Source organism: Mus caroli, chromosome 17 (genome assembly GCF_900094665.2).
Source record: "Mus caroli chromosome 17, CAROLI_EIJ_v1.1, whole genome shotgun sequence".
NCBI lineage: Eukaryota > Metazoa > Chordata > Mammalia > Rodentia > Muridae > Mus > Mus caroli.
Window position 1 is genome coordinate 61,958,626 of NC_034586.1, and position 19,265 is coordinate 61,977,890.

The window sequence follows — 19,265 nt, forward strand, 5'->3', positions numbered from 1 at the left end:
TGCTGGGATTAAAGGTGTGCGCCACCACTGCCGGGTTCAATTTTTTTTCTTCTATCCCTTTAGCAGTAGCATGAATATATTTAACTGTTAATACTTTTGGTTGCCTATGCTGTTTTACCTTTTAACTAATGTGGTACCTATTATCTTTAATGTTTTCATAAAGGGAAATTAGTTGTTTTAAGTCTAGTTATTATCTTTCAGAGATGATATTGAGAGGAGAAGCCACTAGCCTTACAACTTTTCCTAGGTGGTTCTTACATCATGGAGTCTGCAGATGGTAGCCCAGTGTAGTGCTGTTCTCATTTATAATACTCTCCTGCCACAGACTTAGTAGGAATGCCAGATAGAGCATTTAACCCCCAGTTCAATGTGGCTCATGGTAGATGCCGGTCAATGTGTTCATCGTAAGACGCTCTGAACTCAGTGCACACTGGGCCAGGATACATGTAGGTTGGGAGTGACTTCATTCTCTCACTTAAGGAAAGAAGTGTTGGGCTAGAGAACAGTGTGAGTTCTCACCATGCTGGTGTCTAAGTAGCCTGGAACCCAGATGAAGGGAGGCAGCTGTCTGGGTGCGAGGATGTGCTGTTCATGTTGCTGCTGTTTCTCTAGAACCAACTGTGAGAGCGGAGCTGATGGAACAAGTGCCGCACATTGCACTGTTTTGTCAAGAGAACCGGCCTTCTATACCGTATGCTTTTTCCAAGTACTTACTACCTATTGTGGTCAGATACCTCGCAGACCAGAATAACCAGGTAAGGTTGCATTACTTGTTCTTAAAGGACTTTTATATAGCATCGGACATGTAGAATGGCCCAACCCAAGTGATATAATTTGAATTTTTTTGGGGTCTAACCTAATTGTTGTATTTTCCAGAAGAGACTTATCTTAGATTAAGGTGTGTGGAGAGTCTAACAAATTAGACCCCTTGATCCTGTTATAAAGGGTGCCCGCTTACCAGTCTTCCCAGTGCCCTCAGTGACACTCTGTCTGTCAAGAACTGAAGGGAGTACCCATAAATACCTGCTAGGATTTGCAAGTTACAGGTTCCTACATTAATAGTTTTTCCCATCTGCAAAAATGATGTTGTCTCTACAATTTGTTTGGTTTTGTTTTTTCGAAACAGAGCTTTCTCTGTGTATCCCTGGCTGTCCTGGAACTCACTAGACCATGCTGGCCTCAAATTCAGAGATCCATCCACCTCTGCCTCCCAAGCGTTAGGATTAAAGGCATGCACTGCCATCACCTGGTTGTTGTAGAATTTTATATATTTGTGTTTTTTATACTGTGGTGTTTTTCTTGGTAGGTGAGGAAAACCAGTCAGGCAGCTTTGCTGGCTCTGCTGGAGCAGGAGCTGATTGAGCGATTTGACGTGGAGACCAAGGTGTGCCCTGTCCTCATAGACCTGACTGCCCCAGACAGCAATGATGATGTGAAGACAGAGGCTGTGGCTGTAAGTCTGTTGCCTACCTTTCAGGGAGCTTTGAGAGTGTGCTGGTGTGTGGTGTCACTCCCATCCTTGGTTCCTGAGCTGAGACAGGGGGATAGGAAAGTACTAAATAAACCTGACTGGATACACAGCATTAGCTCTGTATACCTCTAACACTGCTCTTCTGTTGATATAAGAAACAATAACAGAAATTGTGAGTGAGTCCAGGTTATCCATGAGAACAGTGATGATCATATAGTTTTCTGTCTCTTGAAAAATTCCCTTTTCATTATTTCTTACATAGTAGATACCAATTAACAAAAATGTAGATTTTTTTTCTCAACAGTTTTCATTGTTGTGAAATTCATAAAATTAGCCATTTAAAGTATAGTGTTCAGTGGCATTTGATACAATCACAACTGTCTTAGTTAGGGTTCTACTGCTGTGAACAGACACCATGACCAAGGCAACTCTTATAAGGACAACATTTAATTGGGGCTGGCTTACAGGTTCAGAGGTTCAGTCCATTATCATCAAAGCGGGAGCATGGCAGCATCCAGGCAGGCATGATACAGGAGGAGCTGAGAGTTCTGCATCTTCATCTGAAGGTTGCCAGCAGAATACTGGCTCCCAGGCAGCTAGAGTGAGAATCTTAAAGCCCATGCCCACAGTGACACACTTACTCCAACAAGGCCACACCTCCCAATAGTGCCGCTCTCTGGGCCGAGCATATACAAACCATCACAGAGACCTACAGTCATCATCCCTACCTAGCTCCAAACAATCACGTTTCATTTCAGAAATTCTTCAATAAAGAAAATCAGTTTGGGTAAAACTGTTGGTTATATTAAGGGGAGCCTAGCCTAAAAACATAATTATAATGTTCAGGATTAAAAGAAAGCTTATGGTTCCCCATGTTTTAGGAGACCATTAGTTATACTATGGTACCCTGATTAGACAGGGCTTCAGATCTCAGCTTTGCATCTCTGAAGCACCAAGCTGTCTGTGGGATGTGGGAGCTGCAGGTATTACCCTGCTGCCCAACAATGGAGAACTGAGGAAGGACTCATTGACCTGCAGGTTGGCCTGAGGAGACTTGCCAGCCTGACCGCCTGTGAGCATGACACACCTTGAAGGGATTTACTTATGGATTTGATTACTCAATTACGTTTTGTAACTTTGAACAGGAAGATCTCACTTTTTGTTGGATTTCACATTTTAACATTATAAATGATGTATTTTTAAAGCCCTCCAGTTCATTGTTAATTTATAGAAATATAAGCCGTTTTTATTCTTTTTTTTTGTTTTTGAAAGATTTATTTATTTATCATATGTAAGTATACTGTAGCTGTTGTCAGACATTCCAGAAGAGGGTGTCAGATCTCATTACGGATGGTTGTGAGCCACCATGTGGTTGCTGGGATTTGAACTCAGGACCTTTGGAAGAGCAGTCAGTGCTCTTATCCGCTGAGCCATCTCGCCAGCCCCGTTTTTATTCTTATGTAGATACCTGCAGCTTTGTTAAATGTACTTATTCAGGTAGGTTCTTTATTAGATCCGTTGGAGCTTCTCTGTAGGCAGTGATGCCGTACATAGCTGAGAGTCTCTTTGCCATCCGTGTGTCTTTTACACACTCTGGGAATACATGTGTCTGGGAAATGCTGACAGGCAGGCATCAGATTTCCCCGTGTATTAAGTATGGGGATGGACTTGAGTTAGTTGTTAGGGAAGGGAGCTCTTTGTTATTGGTTAGCTGGAACAAATATGTATTGGGACTGTGTCTATGCAAAGGCAGGCTTCACTCCCCCATTGACACCAAAGCTGACGTGACCTGAGGAGCTTTCCTCGGAGACACAGCTGCACTCAGCAGTCATCTCCTCGGACATGGCCTTGCCTTTTGAACAGGCACTCCCTTTGCTGTTGCTGCTGCTGCTGGTGGGTGTTTTGAGACATGGCCCTGGCTGTTGTGGAACTCGATTGTAGACCAGGCTGGCCTTGAATTCAGAGCCTGCCTGCTTCTACTTCTCAAGTGCTAAGTTTAAAGGTGGAATTTTCTTTTTTTTCTCTTTTTCCTATTTTTCGAAGTTACTGGCAAAATGATTAAGTTATTAACTAATGATAGGAAAATCATTTTCCCCTAGATTTAGTACATTTGCTGTACATTGGTTAATATGTGTTTCTTTAAATTATTTAATTTAACTTAAAAAGGCCTTAGATGTTTTCAAAATGAATTTTTCTCACTTGTTTCAGATAATGTGCAAGATGGCCCCCATGGTTGGGAAGGACATTACGGAGCGTCTCATCCTCCCTAGGTTTTGCGAGATGTGCTGCGACTGTCGAATGTTTCATGTCCGCAAGGTAAGTCTGCATCCACTCTGGGTTTCCGAGTTTAAGAACGCATGATGCTCTGGTGTGTGGAATGTAATGTTTTTAAGGAACTCATGTGATACTAAAATGTTAGTGATGGTTCTGTTACAGGTCTGCGCTGCCAATTTTGGAGATATTTGCAGTGTAGTTGGCCAACAAGCTACAGAAGAAATGTTGGTAAGTATCTAAGGTATTAAAGAATAAGCAATACAAAGTAATAGAGTTTATTAATATGCCCCCGTGACTGCAAACCAGAATGATGTTTGTATGTTTGGAACTACAAGTTGGTGTTTGAAATGCGTTTTGCTAAGGATTGCTTCTTTAATCATTAAACAGTGGCACCCTGTTAGCCTCCCACTTGTACAGAGTGACTCAGTCCTGATTCACTCACCTGAGTCTCTAACCTCACTAGGGCACTTGCTTTACCAGAGTCCTCTCTGGGGCACTTAAATCTCATGGCAGAGGAGTTAAGTTGTGACATGCATGTGCCCCATGCACAAATTCATATGCGTAGACTGTCTATACATCCACTGGCACGAGGAGCTCAGCTGTGAGCTCTCGGATGCTCTCGGATGACAGCCAGCTGTGTTTTGCCTTTCTAGGGGGAGTTATAAATTGGGTGTGATGCATTAGAAGTTTTTGAGTTCCAGTGTTAAATACGTTCTGTATGTTTTAAGAATATCCATCATTAAAACAGAAGATGGCAGGGAAGTAACTGGTGTCCCCGTGTTCCCACAGCTGCCCAGGTTCTTCCAGCTGTGCTCTGATAACGTGTGGGGCGTCCGAAAGGCCTGTGCTGAATGCTTCATGGCTGTCTCCTGTGCAACATGTCAAGAAATCCGACGGACAAAGTTATCAGCACTATTTATTAACTTGATCAGTGATCCTTCACGTTGGGTAACATTGCTTTTTAAAAACATTTTTGAGACTAAAGTAAATGATTTTTTTTTAAAGATTTATTTATTTATTTTATGTATATGAGTACACCACCATTGCTCTCTTCAGACAGACCAGAAGAGGGCATCAGATCCCATTACAGATGGTTGTGAGCCACCATGTGTTTGCTGGGAATTGAACTCAGGACCTCTGGAAGAAAGTAAATGATTTTTTTAAAAAAAAATGTTTTAATATTTTATTTTATGTCTATGGGTATTTTGCCTGTATGCATGCACGTACGTGTGTGTATATGTATGTATGTGTGTATACATACACATACACATACACACATACATACATATACACACACACCACATGCATATCTGGGGTCCACTGAAACCGGAAGAGGGCGTCAGTGCTGAAACAGGAGTAGTGGGAAGCCGTGAGTTACCATGTGGTGCTGGGAACTGAACCCAGGGTTTTTGGAAGAGCGTGTTCTTAACTGCGAGCCAATTCTCTAGCTCGATGATTTCAAATTTAAAAACTAATTTACTCCAAGTAGAAGTGGTGCACGCCTTTAATCCCAGCACTCAGAGGCAGAGGATCTGTGAGTGTGAGGCCAGCCTGGTCTACAGAGTGATTTCTAAGATAGAGAGAGCTACCTAGGGAAGCCCTGTCTTGAACACCTTCCCTCAAAAGAAGGAATTTATAATTACGTTACTCATATAAATATAAGAGACTAGTCAGTAGGAGGTTATTAAAGGTTGTCTTTTTATTAGCTGGAAAGTATTTTTTTTTCCAATTTTTAAATTAGGTATTTTCTTCATTTACATTTCAAATGCTATCCCGAAAGTCCCCTATACCCACCCCCAACCCTGCTCCCCTACCCACTCACTCCCACTTTTTGGCCCTGGCATTCCCCTGTACTGGGGCATATAAAGTTTGCAATACCAAGGGGCCTCTCTTTCCACTGATGGCCCACTAGGCCATCTTCTGATTCATATGCAGCTAGAGACACAAGCTCTAGGGGTACTGGTTAGTTCATATTGTTGTTCCACCTATAGGGTTGCAGACCCCTGAAAGTATTTTTGTTTACAAATCAAGTTTTTAATTTAGCTTGCTGTTTAATGGTTGTAAAACTCACTGACTTTGTTTCCTTTTTTTGTCTTTTAATTTAATAGGTATTTTTTACCAAGTTTTGAGAATGTGAAGGTTTAATCCTAGCACTCAGGAGGCAGATGCAGGTAGCTGGAGGCCAGCCTGGTCTGCACAGTTAGTTCTTGTTTTTGAAGCGTACAGGAACACAGTAGTATATGCCACTCAGCTCCTATTGTCTGAATAGCCAAGTCAAGTGAAGAGAGAGTCAGGTTTCTTTTACAAGGCTTTCCTGTTATCCTGAACATACTTTGGCTTTTGTATATGCAGAGGAAGTATGTGTGCATTAAAATATATATACCTCTTTATGCTTATATTTATTATTGTCCTTTTTCTCTTCTTAGGTTCGCCAAGCAGCCTTTCAGTCTCTGGGGCCTTTCATATCCACATTTGCTAATCCATCAAGCTCGGGCCAGTGCTTTAAAGATGAGAGCAAGAGCTCGGAAGACTCCTCGGCAGAAGACAAAGACAGGTGTGATGGTGAAGCTTTGTACACTTGTGACAGCTTTCCACTGTGTTGCCGGATAATGTTAGTTAGGAGTGCTTTATAGTTTCTTGGTGATACATACGTTGTCCTTTGGTTAGCTACCCATTGACTGAGAAAATGCTTGGAACACAGCTTGATGCCTCACACAGAGTGGCAAACCTGACTTACTGAGTAGTTAATGAATTATTTGCCTAGGAAACTATTGGTGCTTAGACAATATATTGAAAGCTTTTGTCTTAAAAAGCGAATTGAACGTTTGCTTCTGTATATAGTTTACTCTGACGCTTTCCTGTTCCTTACAGTCAATTTAACATGGATTGTGGATTCTCTGGACAAAGAGATCACTATAATCCCTCACTGAGGGAAGCATTCTTTTTAAAAAGAATGATTTATATTGTTTTTATGAGTACACCATTGCTCTCTTCAGAGACACCAGAGGAAGGCATCAGATCCCATTACAGACGCTTGTGAGCCACCATTTGGTTGCTAGGAATTGAACTCAGGACCTCTGGAAGAACAGTCAGTGCTCTTAACTGCTGAGCCATCTCTCCAGCTCTGAGGGTAGCATTTTAATAATTAGCCCTAAATTAATATACATATTAAATAGATGAACAACTTTAAGATTACCAAAGTTTAATAGAGGTTGAAACTCTGATTTTCAGATTTCTAGGTTTAAAGAATTTCTGTTGATATTTTTAGTTCTTAGCATTTATTATAGTTAAGCCGAGAACTCTGGGTCAGACAGTGCATGGAAGGGTGCGTGAGCCTCTGCTGTTGCATACATGATGTTGACACAGCCCCTTGCCGTGATGCTAATGGCCGTTCTCTTCTATAGGTCTTGGTACTGTGGTATTTGCTTTCTTGGTGTTTTGATTTGACAGTTCTTCCTTTCTTCTCTGCTGCCTTGTTTTACCTTTTTGCCTGTTCTCCTACTGTCCTGCCAAACACATCTGAGGTACTGGTTTTTTTTTTTTTTTTTTTTTTTTGTAAAGGAAGAGAATCTCTCTATTATGTCTTCCTGGCGAGCATGGTCTAAGTTCTTTAAGACCAGTGTTAGAAGGATTTGATAAGTCCGGTGGGGGGTGGGGATATAGCCTTCTCTGCATTTGTGAAGTCCGCTTGCATTCTTTTTAAAGATATATTTATTTATTTTATGTATATGAGTATCCTAGTTGTATGTACACCTGCATGCCAGAAGAGGGCGTCAGATCCCATTACAGATGGTTATGAGCCACCCTGTGGTTGCTGGGAATTGAACTCAGGACCTCTGGAAGAGCAGCCAGTGTCCTTAACCACTGAGCCATCTCTCCAGCCCCACCACTTACATTTTTTAATGATCAATTTAAGTGTACTTAAGTTGGCACATCACTTGATTTTAAATCTGGAAAGAGTCTAATAAGTGAATGTGTAAGTGTATAGGAAGTGTATAAGAGCATCTTCAGTAGGTAGCAAGCAGGTGGTAAACATTGTATTCTTTGTCACAAATGCAGACGCTGCTGTAAGTACAAAGCACTGTCAGCACAGTACCCACAGCCTTGCTGTGCTGGATACACAGCGAGAGGTACCAGGCGCAGCTGTGGGCTGTGGGCTGTGGACTGTACGTGGTGGCTGCGGGTGTGCGGCTTTATGGGACAGCAAACAATAGTGTGGCTTTTTAATTGACTTGCACTGTGATATAAGAGGTGTGCAAATCTGTGTTATTTGTAGCACTGGACTATCTGTAGTTGCCATTGAGTTGTGCTAATGATACAGTAAAGGAAAGAGAGTTCCTGAATGAGGAAGCGTCTGCTTTAAATACTGTAAAAGCTTAGGCATATTTACACATCATGCTCGTATTGCTGCCTCAGAAGGTGATGTGAGTGCCTTGCCTTAAACAGCCCTGGTGTGGTTTCCAGCCAGTGTGGGAACTCAGTGTGAACCTGGAATCTGGTCAGGTTTATGGTCAGGGTTGTTTCCGTTCCCTAGATTTCATACTTGTCAGTGTCAAACACATAAGGCATTTTTGTTTTTATATTTTTATGATATGCTGTGTCTGTGGGTGTATGATATGTAAGTGTGGGTATGCATGCATGTTTTGTATGTGTGCGTGAGAGTATAGCATGTGATATCCGCTGGTGTCCATAGACGCTAAAAGAGATGAAGTCTGCTAGAGTGAAGTTCCAGGCTGCTGTGAGCCACCCTGTGTGGCTTCCCAAGAACCAAGCATGAGCGTTGAACTCTGCATGGCTGAGCCATCTATCTCTTCGGCCCTCTGAGGACAGTTTTGCTGCTAGCTTTCCACTACTGCTGGTCTTGTGTGTAGTGTTTCATCTGTTTGGAAACATACTGTCACTTAATATTTCTGGAAGGATTTATTGATTACGGACGTCTGACTTTATCTGATCTATCAGGCTATAATACTATTTGAAGATGCTGACACAGGTTGCTTACAGACTGTACTGGCTAGTTTTGTATCTACTTGACACAGGCTGGAGTTATCACAGAGAAAGGAGCTTCAGTTGAGGAAATGCCTCCATGAGATCCAACTGTAAGGCATTTTCTCAATTAGTGATCAAGGGGGTAGGGCCCCTTGTGGGTGGGACCATCTCTGGGCTTGCAGTCTTGGGTTCTATAAGAGAGCAGGCTGAGCAAGCCAGAGGAGGCAAGCCAGTAAGCAGCATCCCTCCATGGCCTCTGCATCAGCTCCTGCTTCCTGACCTGCTTGAGTTCCAGTCCTGACTTCTTTTGGTGATGAACAACAGTATGGAAGTGTAAGCTGAATAAACCCTTTCCTCCCCAACTTGCTTCTTGGTCATGATGTTTGTGCAGGAAAACAGACAGATTAAAGCATTGAGATTTACTTTGTAAAGTTATGCAAAGTTTAAAATAGTGAGCTCTAGGACTGTAGGTCAGTGGTGGGACACTTGCCTAAAACATGCCCTGGATTTGCTTCCCATCACAGCAGTAGTTATCCAAAGTGGACACTGAAAGTGCTGCATTGCTGCCTGGCTGCCTGCTGTTCTGCACGCCCTTTGTTTGTTGGACTCACCCTGCCTTTTTTGCTTACTGCTCTCTGTTGAAAAGGTTCATTTCACGTGTATTGTCTATTAACAAAATATCTGTCGGTGTTCACTGTCTCCATACCAGCAGCTCCTAGGATCAGAGCCTAATTGAGCAGCTTAGGATCTGTACAGCACTTGTGTTAAGCCGTGTCTTTTGAAATGATAGGTTTGCTTTCATCATGCTTAGAGTATGAGCATATCCATTGCATCTGCCTGGTCTGTATCTTTGTTTATGCTGACGCCTTCCCTAGACCTGACTCAGTGGGTGTGTGGTCTAGATTGTCATCCTTTGCAAAGTTGATACCTTTATGCAGTAGGTCATCCCCCACCCAAGCTCTTCCTAGCGCCTCACCTACCTTCCTGCCACGTTTGTTTTTTTCTTTTGAATATTTGAGACAGGGACTCTATGTAGCCTTGGCTGTCCTGGGATTAAAAGAGTATGCTATCACACCTGAAATTTTTTCCCCTTTAATTAATAACCCCCATAAATAAAAAATCTTGACTGAACTATTCTAAGAATCTATAGGTTTGATCTTCAAAACCCAAGTATCTGAACAATAGCTGATTGTTATGTATCAATAATTTGGAAATATTTCACTAATATCAAAGCTTCATTTAATTGCTTCATAGTGTAATTATGAATTTAGCTTGGAAGTGTATCCTGTTGTTTGCTTTGTTTTTGGCTTGGTTATATTTAAACTAGATTTTTTCGTGAGTCATTTTGTCCTTGACATAATTGTTCTAGGTTGCGAGGCTCCCAGGCCTCTGTTAAGGAAGTTTGAGGGTATTGGAGATTAACTTGTATGGGAATCAGAGGCTGAGAGAGGATCCCATGAAGTGAAGGCTGGTCTTGAACTCCTGACCTCCCTGCTCATGCCTACCTGGTACTGGGATTTCAGGCTGGCCCCATCAGACCCAGCTTACTCAGGGTTCTTGAGAAAAACCTGAAAGCTGCCTCTGTTGCTCTCGTATGCACTTGTTTTAGATGTGACTAAGTCTTCCATCTAGACCCAGTTTCAGGGGGATTACACCATTACACAGACACATATGCAGGTAAAACACCAATTCACATCAAAATAAATCATTGGGAGGGTATAGGGGACTTTCAGGATAGCATTTGAAATGTAAAGGAAGAAAATATCTAATAAAAATTGAAAAAAAATCATTAAAAAAAGAAAACTTTGTGTTTTAACTTTCAACACACAATTGATTTACTTGTGCTGAAAAGGAAGAAACGGCTCACATTATGCTGCAGGGCCAATGCTAAAATTAACTTGAAGGGGAGCCGATAACCCAGTCCTGAGTGACAGCTACTTAGATTTCTGTGAGTGCCTTAAATTTGTCAGATGATAAAATCTAAGGTTTCGCCGGACGTGGTGGCGCACGCCTTTAATCCCAGCACTTGGGAGGCAGAGGCAGGCGAATTTCTGAGTTCAAGGCCAGCCTGGTCTACAGAGTGAGTTCCAGGACAGCCAGGGCTACACAGAGAAACCCTGTCTCAGAAAACCAAAANAGGCCAGCCTGGTCTACAGAGTGAGTTCCAGGACAGCCAGGGCTACACAGAGAAACCCTGTCTCAGAAAACCAAAAAAAAAAAAAAAAAAAAAAAATCTAAGGTTTCACTTTGCCCCTGCAGAATACCAACTTACTATAATTTTAAGTTTTTATGTAGAATGATTCTGGAAAATAAAGACTACTACAGTCTCTGCTTCACCCAAACATTCCAGCACCGTTTACCATGTGTGCTTGCCTATGTGGATTTCCCCCGACCCTTGGAGCAGTTTGAGACATTTTTTCTTATTCTTTTTTCAAGTATTAGCTTTGTATTTTTCAAATGTAGAATCAGTGCATGGCTGTCATCCAGTTTCTGACAGCAGGAAATGATTCCGTGCTGCGACTAACAGGCCAGAGTGCTCATAAATGTGTACTTTGTACACACTGGGGAGAGTCGCTTCTCACTGGAGCACTGGTCACAGCTGTTGGAAGAGGAGTCAGGAACGGGGCAGGAGTCTCCCCTTAAGGTGGCCCCTCCCTTGCTGCTCAGTCGCTTCCTGTTTGACATACGGATGCCGAGTGTGTGCGTCTCATGCGTTTACAGTTGGGAAGAGAAGCACCAGATAGCAAAGGCTTTTACTATATGCCATGTTTTCAGACGACATGTGCTTATAAAATTTCAATTTGTACCTTACATTTTAAAAAGCAGGTCTTTTTAGAAATGTTTCCGAAAATGGTGAGCCTTACAAAATGGGCTCAGCGCTTTCATGAAAACCTGCAATGGGACCGGAGAATCACCTCAGTGTTTGGGCACTGGCTGCTGCTCCGGAGGCCCTGGAGTCAATTCCCAGCACACACATGCACAGGGTAAACTGATGCCATACAGGAATAGTGCAGGACCCTTATATTTTAAGCTCCTCTTAAGTTTCCAGTTTGATATTCTGTTCTGAAGCTGAGAAGTTTTAGACACTCTTTAAACCTCTCAGATACTTTGTATTTCTTTTCATGTACACTGTGTTCATAGGCGCATGGTGTTTTTTCTTTACTACTTTCAAGTTACAAATTTACATCTCCATTGACCCTTTTACTTTCAAGTCATGGGAGCCTGGATTGTCTTCTTAGACACTGTTACCTCGGCTGCTCCATTCTTCACCCTTGTGTCTGTCATTCTTCCCCTGGCTCCCTCTGATTAACCTGCCTTTCAGCATTACCATTTCTTGCCTCCTACACTGCTCCCCCCTATGTTGCGCGCTTGTGAGTCTGTCAACTGCTCATAGATAGCAAGCACTACTGGAATTTAGCAGATGCCCGATCCACCTGACCAGACCTGAACTTTGTAACCTGTGGAAACTGCTCTCATGTTGGTAGCATCTAGTTAGTGCTGTGGGCATGTATTGGATCACCCTAGCCAGACTCTGGGTTTCCACCAGGCTCTGCATGAAGTGACTGGATGCACACAGTGTCGCCACCTTGATCTCTGATGGAGACCCCACCTGTGCTCACACATGGTCTGTCGTCTCTGGTGCTGACATTGCACTCCGGCAGCCCGGCTTCTCTCCAGTTTTGTCTTCTGCACTACTTGAACGAGGGTCTTAGGAAAAGAAGATGTCTGATAGTTGGGTTTTTTTTTTTAAGATTTATTTATTATTATATGTAAGTACACTGTAGCTGTGTTCAGACACTCCAGAAGAGGGCATTAGATCTCATTTTGGATGGTTGTGAGCCACCATGTGGTTCCTGGGACTTGAACTCAGGACCTTCGGAAGAGCAGTCAGTGCTCTTAGCCGCTGAGCCATCTCGCCAGCCCCTCTGATAGGTTTTATAGTTGCTTCATTACTTGTGGTGGCCGCAGGTCAAGCTCAGAAGTGTGTCCAGACTTTGCACCGTCCCTGTCAGCCATTGTAGTCTCCTTAGCTTCAGGAGGGTGGCCTATGTTCTGACTGCTGCCTAGCCTCTTAGCACGGCCTGGCCTGTGTGCTGCGCCTGTCTCTTCTTTTTCTTTTGTTTGCCTCAAAGCACGTCCAGGTTTTTCTAGAAAGTCACATCATTTTCTCCAGGGCCTGTGGCCCACCTGTACGTCTCTTTTGGACTCATTCCCTAATTTGGGGGTGGGGTAAAAGTAAACTTTTTGAGTCACTCTCCCTGTATAGCTAGGGCTGTCCTGGAAGTCTGTACACCAGGCTGACCTGGAACTCAGAGGTCCACCTGCCTCACTGGCTTCAGCACTGGGATTAAAGGCATGTACCACTACACCTGACTAGTTTAATTGTTATGGTAGTAATTTGCTTTTGTAGTTTAATGTTTGTTTACCTGCAATTACTACCTCAGCTTTCTCATGTTATCGATGTAGGGCCAGGCTCCTTTTAAATTCTTGATCCTCCAGTCTCGACAGGTGTGCACCACCATGCCCAGCTTGGCTTCCTGTGTTCATTTTTATTTGTGTATGCTAAAGATGATTGTGCTAGAGTGTGCATGAATGTGCATGCACATGCATGTGTGAGTCTGCAGTGTGTGTGTAAAAGCCAGAGGTCTATTCAGTCATCTTTCTCTATTGCTTCCCACCCTATTTGTTGAGACAGGGTCTCCTCCTGAACCTGGAGCTTGCCAATTCACCCAGACTAGCAGACCAGCAAGCCCCAGAGATCCTTTTGCTTCTGTCTCCCCAGCACTGGGACTCTAGGTGTGTAGCTCCTCCTGCTTATTTACATTGGTGCTGGGGATTGAATTTGGGTCCTTACATTTGTACAGTTTACTTAGACCTATATACCACATCCGAAACTTGATTTATTCATGGGTCCTAGTGGGTGTCCATTCAGTAACTACTTGTCTTACAGCAGTGGTGTCAATGGCTGCATTGGAAAGACAGTGGTTAGTGCTTCCAGCCTTCGCATGCTCCCACAGCCCGTCTGGGAAAAACCTGGTTTTGAAGTAGCATTGGAGATTGTGGAAGAAATAAAAATAGCTCTGTATTTATACTTAAGTAGTTTTTAATACATTATCTGAGAGAGCTAGTGTCTTCTCTGCTGCCTTCTAGAGTTGTGTGTGTGAGTGTGTGTGTGTGCTTTATCCCTCTTGGTTTTTTTTTTTTTTTTTTTTTTTTTTTTTTTTTTTTTTTTTTTTTTTTTTTTTTTGGTTTTTCGAGACAGGGTTTCTCTGTGTAGTTTTGGCTGTCCTGGAACTCACTCTGACTCACTCTGTAGACCAGGCTGGCCTCGAACTCAGAAATTCACCTGCCTCTGCCTCCCAAGTGCTGGGATTAAAGGCGTGCGCCACCACTGCCGGCTTTATCCCCCTTTTATAAGCAAAAATGTTTTGACTCTCAGCTTTCTCTGTGTCATTGGAGCTGAGTAGAATACAGATAATCCCTGAATAGATAATTTAAAATTTGTGTGTATCTTAGAATCTTCTTCCTGCTGTTACTAATATTGTAGTATTGTTGTATCCCAGGATTTTTTTAAAATCATCTTTTAAAATTCATTTATCTTAATCTTATGTGCATTGGTGTTTTGCCTTCGTGTATGTATATGTAAGAAGGTCAGATCTTGGACTTACAGACAGTTGTGAGCTGCTGTGTGGGTGTTGGGATTTGAAGCTGGGTCCTTTGGGAAGAGCAGTCAGTGTCCTTAACTGCGGAGTTACCTCTCCTGTCCCAGCATCCCAGGATTCTTAAGTGTTGCCTTCTCCAGCTGTTAATAATGCTTGACTGTTTAGACAAGTTTGACAGGTGTCTCACCTCTCTGCAGAACAACTGACGGAAAAGCTGTGTGTGTAACATGCAAGGCTGTTGAGTTCCTGTGGGTGCTTAGCTCGTCTGAATGCTATGTCAGACTTGTCCTTGACCTTCTTTCCCCAGTAATTATGTCTATACTTCCATGTTTCTTTTCTCTCCCCTAAATGAAACAATGAAAGGATGAGAGACAATGATGTCGTAGAAGAAGAGCATCGCAGGCCAGAGGACGCTCCTTCAGACCTCAGTGCCCCTCACTCCAGTGCCAGGCTGGAGAGCACACTCGAAGGCTGTGCTGCCAAGACACCTGGGGACTCTGCAGGTGACATGCCTGCTCCAGTGGACAGCTCCTTACTCTGTACTTTGTCCTCAGAGTCTCCTCAGGAAGCAGCTAGCAATGATGAGAATGGTAGAAAGCCTGACACCAACAGCAAGTCTGCGTCCCGGCCAGACGCTGGCACCAGCTCCCCAGAGGCCACTCCCTTAGACCAGGACATGTTCAACTCCTTCCATTTCTGGAGGACTCCTCTACCTAAAATAGATCTTGATAAAGAGCTCCAGCAGGACCCCGAGGAGAGACTCAGCCCAGAGAGACCAGGAGATGCACCTGCAGCCCCTCTACCAGGCTCTCCCAATATCACCATGGCTACCCGGAAGGAACTAGAAGAAATGATAGAAAACCTTGAGCCACACATGGATGACCCAGATGTGAAAGGTATGGAAGAGTCTATTGTACTAAAGGTGATTTTAAACATGCCCTTTAGACAACATTGCTGGTCTGGTTTGTGTGTCTAAGATGGCTCCTCTCTGCTGTTTGTTGTTGAATAGATGTGTTCACTCAGAAATCACCTTTTGCAGTTATTCAGTGTTTAACATTTATAATTTTTAAGTTCTGAGTTCTACTATATTCACTTTGCTCTGGGTCTTATTTTTAAAGAAGTGCTGTAGTCTATATGGTGGACATAGATTTCTGGGTTTTCACATGTAGGATGTTTTAAGAGCTTTAGACTTTTTTGTTTGTATATGGTTTAAGAGCTTTATTGTAGAAAGGCAGGGGGAAAGAGAGAAGGTAGAAAGAGAAACCGGACATGGTCACGTGGAGAGAGGGGGGAAGGGAGAGAGAGAGGAAGAGGGCTAGAGAGTGAGAAAGGTGAGGGCTAGAGAGTGAGCTTTAGACTTTTACAAGAATAATTTCTTTTTCAAATTCGTATTTTAGGGGCGGGGACATCACATACATGGCCCATGTCCTCCACTGTGGGCAGCTGAACTGGTTGTTGAGTCCTAAAGAAAGCAGTACTTCTTACCAAGCAGCAGATGCATTCCGTCCTTAAATGGGAGTGGGATGTTGTAAGGCTCCCCTTATTCCGCTGCTGGAGCTTAGGAACAGGGTTAAGAGCAGATGCAGTCAGATGGTGCTCAAATGTTCTTAAGACTAGGCATGATGATGCACACCTTTAATCCCAGCACTCAGGAGGCAAAGACAGACGGACCTCTGGGAATTCTAGGCCAGCCTAGCCTATATAGAAAGTTCTAGGCCAGACAGGTCTACATGACAATTTGTCTCTAAGAAAAAAAACAAAACAAAAAACTTTTAAATCCATAACTGCAAACTTTTGCAAATCTTCAGATGTAATACCACATTCTGGATGGTTTTTACCCTTTTTGTTCCTAAAACTAAAATTTCTAAACTCTCAGTTTGCTCAATTTTGAGAAATACCCATTTTTAAGCAAAAAAAAGTTAAATCTTAAGTAATTCTTTTAAAACAGAAACCTTTCTTTTGGTTTCTTTGTTTGTGGGGAAGATAAGATCTCATTCTGTAGCCCAGGCTGGCCCCAAGTCTTCCTGCTCCATTGTCGTGAGAACTCGGATTATTACGGTGTGACACGCCATACCCAGCTAAAACCTTGTTTAAACTTTGAAAACTGTGGTCTGTGTGTTCAGTTAGCTGCCTTCTGCACTTGTTTTCATTTACTATGATTAAGATTTCCTGTTGTAGTTTTATACCTGAAAAGCATTAAATTTTATTACATCCTTGATCCCTAATATTATTTTAATTTAACTGAATTTGATTTAAACTATCTCTCTGCACAGATGGGTATATATAATCTTGAATCCACAGGGGACAGAGAACGTGCTGTATTGTATTGTCTCTCTGAGTCTGGCTTATTCTGCGCAGCATGCTTTCTAGTTGAGACCTTAATTTTGAAGATTGACTGGGATATAGTTCCTACCAGTGGAAGCCACTGCCCTTCTGAATGAAGTTTGTGAGATGTGAGAAGTACCAGTGGCTAGTGCCACAGCGGAGGTGGAGAACAGTCTCCTAGCCCCACCTTCTCTGAATCTTAGGACAGACTGCTCAGTGACACAGCAGCGTTCTCCCTTCTTCTCGCCCATCCTCAGCTTCTGATGAGAGGAAGCGAGCCATGCCCACAGCAGCTACAGTCAAGTGTTTGATGTGTTATTTCCTTTAGCTTCTTGTTTGAATCTCGATAATCAACCTCAGTCTTAGTAAAGTTCATCTAGCTTTAGTGACTCTCATTTTATTTTCCTTAAACTTAATTTTTATGCAAAAGGCCATTCTCTAACACATTGTGGGCACTCAGTGAATATTAATAGAAATATTGAATGCACATTTTTTCAATAAGTAAAATGATAAACTTTTTAAGTTTCATAATATGTGTTTTTGGAGATGGCTAGTATATTTGACTTAAAATTATACTGTAGTTAAAAAATTTCATTATTAATCTATAGTAACTTAAGTATTTACATGCTTATATATGAATTATGCTTATAATTCAGTTATGACACCTAGAACAATTTAAATTTGTCATGTAGTGCTTTTAGATTTTATTAAAATCTGAGGACATTTTTTGTTTAATCTCTGCTAAGTAACTAGTTTCCATTGTGTTACAAAATGAGTTGAACTTTTAGAAGGGCTCAGTGGGGCTCTTTTTCTTTTCTTTTTTTTTTTTTTTTTTAAAGATTTATTTATTTATTACATGTACACTGTAGCTGTCTTCAGACACCCCAGAAGAGGGAGTCAGATCTCATTATGGGTGGTTGTGAGCCACCATGTGGTTGCTGGGATTTGAACTCAGGACCTTCAGAAGAGCAGTCGGATGCTCTTACCCACTGAGCCATCTCACCAGCCCCTCTTTTTCTTTTCTAGCCGTGTGTTATAGAGCAGGCCTTGCCTTTAGTTCTCCAGAAAGCATTGGACTGTTTTAAAAGGTGCACTCTTGATCCAGGGCTAGAAGCAAGGGTCCGACCCAGAGACCAGTGCTGTGCTGTCCTGTAAACATGGTGTCTTGACAGTAAGCCTGGGAAGAGAGGGAACGTGTCGCCACTCTAAGGGAGCAGCTCTACACAGACCAGGCTACAGCCGATTGTAAGGCACTACTGCGGAGTCAGTTTCAGACCTCCTGTGATCATTGACGGTCTTTTTTTCTCCTGTGATTTTTAATAGTGAATTAACTGCTTTCACTAGACTCCAATAGGGAAGGAAGGGGGAATCCTTTTGTTAGCTGTGAACACAGTAGGCTCTCACGACAAGTTCAACAGAAGATCCTACACAGTGAAAACCCAGAGATGGGAGAGGTCCTTTGTAAGAGTGATGTGGTGGATCTGCAGAGCTGCAGTCACAGCTGGCCTGCAGCACATGGCCAGCAGCTCACAACACATGTATGACAGGCTGGACATGCATGGATGGAAAGCAAGTCCATGGGAGACAGGGGACCCGCATGCACTCTGGGACAGTTTGTATAGTCAGCTTTGAGCACACTTCTGCTTTTGCTTTAGAAACTTGAAAGACCCCAGAGAGAGCTAAAATGATTGTCATGGTAACTACAAATTATAGCTGAAATTCTGAGAACAATGCAAATCACCAGAATGTACCACAAGTAAACACTACTATTTGCTTTATTTAGGTAATGATGACCCACCGAAGTAGAAGTTCCTTGGGCACAAGTCTTGAATGTCCATGGTCAGATACTTAATGCGTTTAGGCCGCCACAGCCGCCTCAAAAAGAGAACAGTCCCAGGAATGAGAGTGGGCTAGTGAACTGGGAACAGCTGTACTCAGGGGCACTCCTCTGTCTCAGACTCACCACGCTTTCTAAGTCATTTGCATAGCACCTGCTTTTGATAGTTTCACACACACACACACACTACTGTCTACTACCCCTTTAATCTCCCCCTGTACCCTGTCTTGCTGCCTCATCTCCCAGTGGCCACACTATAAAGATGATACCCATCTCCTTCAGCAACCATCAACAGCTGCTCGGGGGAGGTGTGGCCTCATGAGCACCCCTCTGTGTATGATGGGATGTTGGAGGGCCCCTGCTGAGTGTTCACAATCACAGCAGCCATGTCATCTCCATGCAGTTTCATGGACCCGTCCGTCTCCTTTGCTTTTAACAAGCCTGCCTTGGTGTGGGGAGGATTAGTGTAGACTCAGTGTAAGGCTAAGAGTCTGCATTGACCTCTGCAGAAGGAAGCTCCACTCTCCAAGGCAGGAAACTATACAGATGCTGTCACATATGCATAGGATGTCTTGAGCAGTAGATTTGAATTTTATGTGTGCAAGGGGAATGTTAGCTTTGGTCCCTCCCCAAAATATAAATATATTCTCTAAATTTCTCATTTATTTGGTGGGACAGAGAATCCTCTTTCTTAGTTTGAACTTTCTGT

The 19,265-nt window shown here is 42.8% G+C and overlaps 1 protein-coding gene across 6 annotated transcripts in view; it reads left to right on the forward strand.

Moving 5' to 3' along the window:
* Window positions 1–19,265, forward strand: part of Ppp4r1 (protein phosphatase 4 regulatory subunit 1) — a 59,006-nt gene that overhangs the window by 27,211 nt on the left and 12,530 nt on the right. For all 6 annotated transcript variants that reach the window (XM_029471124.1, XM_029471123.1, XM_021186551.1 and 3 more), the window contains 7 exons: window positions 613–755; window positions 1,307–1,453; window positions 3,680–3,787; window positions 3,908–3,973; window positions 4,535–4,693; window positions 6,172–6,299; window positions 14,758–15,290. In XM_029471124.1, coding sequence (XP_029326984.1) covers window positions 613–755; window positions 1,307–1,453; window positions 3,680–3,787; window positions 3,908–3,973; window positions 4,535–4,693; window positions 6,172–6,299; window positions 14,758–15,290 — 1,284 coding nt within the window. The remainder of the gene's footprint in view (window positions 1–612; window positions 756–1,306; window positions 1,454–3,679; window positions 3,788–3,907; window positions 3,974–4,534; window positions 4,694–6,171; window positions 6,300–14,757; window positions 15,291–19,265) is intronic.